The sequence below is a fragment of the Cariama cristata genome, unplaced genomic scaffold (assembly GCF_000690535.1).
Source record: "Cariama cristata isolate BGI_N322 unplaced genomic scaffold, ASM69053v1 scaffold24854, whole genome shotgun sequence".
Lineage (NCBI taxonomy): Eukaryota > Metazoa > Chordata > Aves > Cariamiformes > Cariamidae > Cariama > Cariama cristata.
The window spans coordinates 8,286-11,805 of NW_009611613.1; the positions used below are offsets into that span (position 1 = coordinate 8,286).

General features: G+C 42.8%; 1 protein-coding gene across 1 annotated transcript in view; it reads left to right on the top strand.

Annotated features, from left to right (window-relative positions):
• CHAMP1 (chromosome alignment maintaining phosphoprotein 1) overlaps positions 1 to 2,114 on the top strand; it is a 2,865-nt gene extending 751 nt beyond the window's left edge. The window contains exon 1 of the mRNA XM_009698329.1: positions 1 to 2,114. This exon is cut by the window's left edge and continues 751 nt beyond it. Within this exon, the coding sequence (XP_009696631.1) occupies positions 1 to 2,114 (2,114 nt within the window).
• The last annotated feature ends 1,406 nt before the right edge of the window (positions 2,115 to 3,520 follow it).

Genomic DNA, 3,520 nt, shown 5'->3' on the forward strand with positions numbered 1-3,520 from the left:
GGCATTCCCCAGCAATGTCTCCAGAGCCACGTCGCCATTCTCCTGCTGTATCACCAGAGCCCCGTCGCCATTCTCCCGCTGTGTCCCCAGAACCCCGCAGATACTCCCCAGCTGTGTCACCAGAGCCAAAGAAACCTACGCCGGCAGTATCCCCTGAACCACGACGGTATGCCCCGGCTGGGTCTCCTGAGCCCCGGAGGCATCCTCCTCAAATGCGTAGGCCTGCTTCTGCTTCTTCTCCTGAAACCCGGAGGCCTGCTCCTGCAGTTTCGCCAGAGTCATGGAGACCAGGTCCGACTGTTTCCCCTGAGCCCTGGAGATCTGCCCCTCACGAGGTGCAGAAATCTTCCACGGTTTCTCCCTGGGCGCCAAAGCCTGCCATGTCGGTGTCCGTAGAATCCCGGAGGTCTGCCCCTGAGTCCCGAAGGCCTGGCCCCGTTGTGTCACCAGAACCTAGGAGGCTTGTTTCTGACTCGTGGAAATCTACATCCTTTTCTGAATCCCAAAAGTCTACTCTTGTCTCTTCTGAGCCATGGAAACCCATCTCATCTGTTTACCCTGAAGGCTGGAAACCTGTTCTGTCCCCTGACACGTGGAAGCATTCTCCCTCTGTTTCTCCTGAGCTTCGAAAGTCTAGTCACGCCGTTTCCTCTGACTCTTGGAAGCCTTCTTTCTTTCCTGAAGTCCGTAAGCCTGGCGCTTCGGTATCTCCTGAATCTTGGAAACTCTCTGAGTCCCGGAAATCTATGTATTTTTCTGAAACTCAGAAATCCACCTCTGCTGCTTCATCTGAGGTTCAGAAACGGGCTCATTTCCCCGAACCTCGGAAAAGAGCTCTGTTCCCAGAGTCTCGTAAATCTAATCCTACTGTTTCTACTGATGTCCAGAAACGTGCTATCTTTTCTGAGCCCCAGAATCAGGTGTCTACTTCTGCTGTTTCTACTGAAGGCCAAAAACATGCCCTATCTTCTGAAGCCCAGAAATCAGCTCTTGTTTCTTCTGAAGTTCAGAAGCACACCCTGTTTTCTGAAGCCCAGAAACTTGTTCCCATTTCCTCTGAAGTTCAGGAACCTGCTTCCTTCCCAGAGTCTCAGAAATCTGTTTCTCCTGAAATTCAGAGACATGGTTTCTTTACTGAGTCCCAGAAAGCTACTCCTTCTGTATCTCCCGAGACCCCCAAACAAGCTCTTTTTACTGACTCCCAGAAATCTGCTGTTTCCCCTGATATTCAAAAGCATGCTGTATTTTCTGAGATGCAGAAGCCTGCTGCTGCTTTATCCTCTGATGTCCAGAGACATGCTGAAACTACTGTAGCTTCTGAAATCCAGAAGAGCATCCTGTTTTCCGAGCCTCACAAGTCTGCTCCAGGTTTCTCCTCCGAGCCCCAGACACCTAGTGAGTCTGGGGAGAGTGACTTTCTTTCTCACAGTTTAGATGATCAGAAACCACTGGATGATTTATTCTCACAGGATGAACAATCGATATTAGCCAAAGAATCGCCAGAAGACATGTTATATTCATGCCCAAAAAAGAAGCCCAAGAAGGAAAACCAGGAGAACTCGGATTCTGAACTAAATAGCAGTGAGTGTGGAAAAACAGAGATGGACTCGATGGAGATAAAGGAGCAAGAATCCAACAGTGACCAAGAGCAGTATGATATGGAGTCATCTGATTACGGCAAAGAGAGCAAAATAGATGCAGCTACTCCCATGCAGCCCCAGTGTGTGCTGCAGTTTACTGAAGAGAAAGAGGCTTTCATCTCCGAGGAAGAAATAGCGAAATACATGAAGCGTGGCAAGGGAAAGTATTATTGCAAAATTTGTTGCTGCCGTGCAATGAAAAAAGGTGCCGTCTTGCACCATTTAGTTAACAAGCATAATGTTCAAAGCCCGTACAAATGTAAAATATGTGGCAAAGCTTTTCTCTTGGAGTCTCTTCTTAAAAACCATGTTGCTGCTCATGGTCAGAGTTTGTTGAAGTGTCCACGTTGTAATTTTGAATCAAATTTTCCCCGAGGCTTTAAGAAACATTTAACCCATTGCCAAAGCCGTCATAGTGATGATACACCTAAAAAACACTTGGACAGCCTCGAACCACTTGAAGAACAAATTTAAGCTGTTTTTTCCCTTGTGCTAGAAAAGCTGATTTTACAGAAGTGTTCAGAAGTGTTGCTGTATGTTAACCGAGTAGTTTAGCTGATCTGACAAGTCAGAAGATGCATGGTTTATTGTACTATGTTTAACTTGTCTTATAGCTGTATTACTGAAATGATTTACTTTCGAAAGTGATTTTAAATATGTGTTCATGTCTTTGTATTACCCATCAGTAGAATCATATTTTATTTTTCAGATGTACTATGTTTTTGAAACCAAAATGGATACAAATTAGTTTTGTAAAGATTTGTAAAACATACAGGCAATTAAGGACTGGAGTGGCAAGCAATCCATATATTCCTGTGAAGACTGAACTTGTTTTTTCACATTTGTTAAATGTCGTATTTTTAAAAATGTTTTTAGCAAATTCTTAAAATTCTAACCAAGTCGAATGTGAATGAGCCAGACATAAGAAACTACCAATCCTTCTGGAATAATTCTGCCCTGAGGTTGTAATTGAGTGTAATTTGTTGAAAATTTATTGCACTCAGTTCTCTGACTGACTTGTCTCAGATTTAGAAGCATCAAGGTACTTATTTTGTGATTCTGTATTTTGGCCATGTTTTAAGCATGTACTAATATACATTAAATTGATGGATTAACGTCAGACTATGTATAGCTGAACACTTTCTCTTGATGATTCAGATGTTTGTAACGTCAGAAACCCCCTAAATTTCTTGTATTTGATGAAATGTTATGCTTTAATGTTTTAACAATAAAAGAAGCCCGACCTGGCATTGGCTATTTTTCTTTCTTTCCAAATCAAGAAGAAAACCTTTCATGTTCAACATATTGTCTTTTAAGTATCTTTGGCAACAGGAGATGCAAAATTTTCCTGGAGTTCTGCTCTGAATACTTCAGCTTTCCAATCATCAGCCTGTGAAAGCGAGGTTAGTCTAAATTTCCTATCTGCTTCAGAAAAACACATCAGATGTAGATGAGGGAAAATGTGGAAAACAGGACTGTTTGTGCACTGTTATTTAGCATCCATGCTTTTGTGCTATTTGCATATTAACTGTTCAAAAACCGTAAGTACTTTAAAATGCAGCAGGAGTGTAGATTTTAAATGGAGGTAGCACACGGAAAGTTTCATTCTCCTCAGGCTAAATTATGCCCAGACTTAAGCTGTTGTAAATGTTGGCTTAGAATATGGAGGTGATAGTGTCAAATAAATAATAATAACAAATCTCCAGGTGTAAGCTCCTACTGAAGAGCTCCAGATCGATGTGATTGAAGGCTGTGCCTGGTATCTTTTGTGTTTCAAGAGGATTTCTGGAAGGAAGGGAAAAAGCATTTAAAGCCCTACTTAGATGACTTCTCAGTGCTGCCGATTAAGAGCAAGCTTTCTTGCAGGGTTCTCTCACACA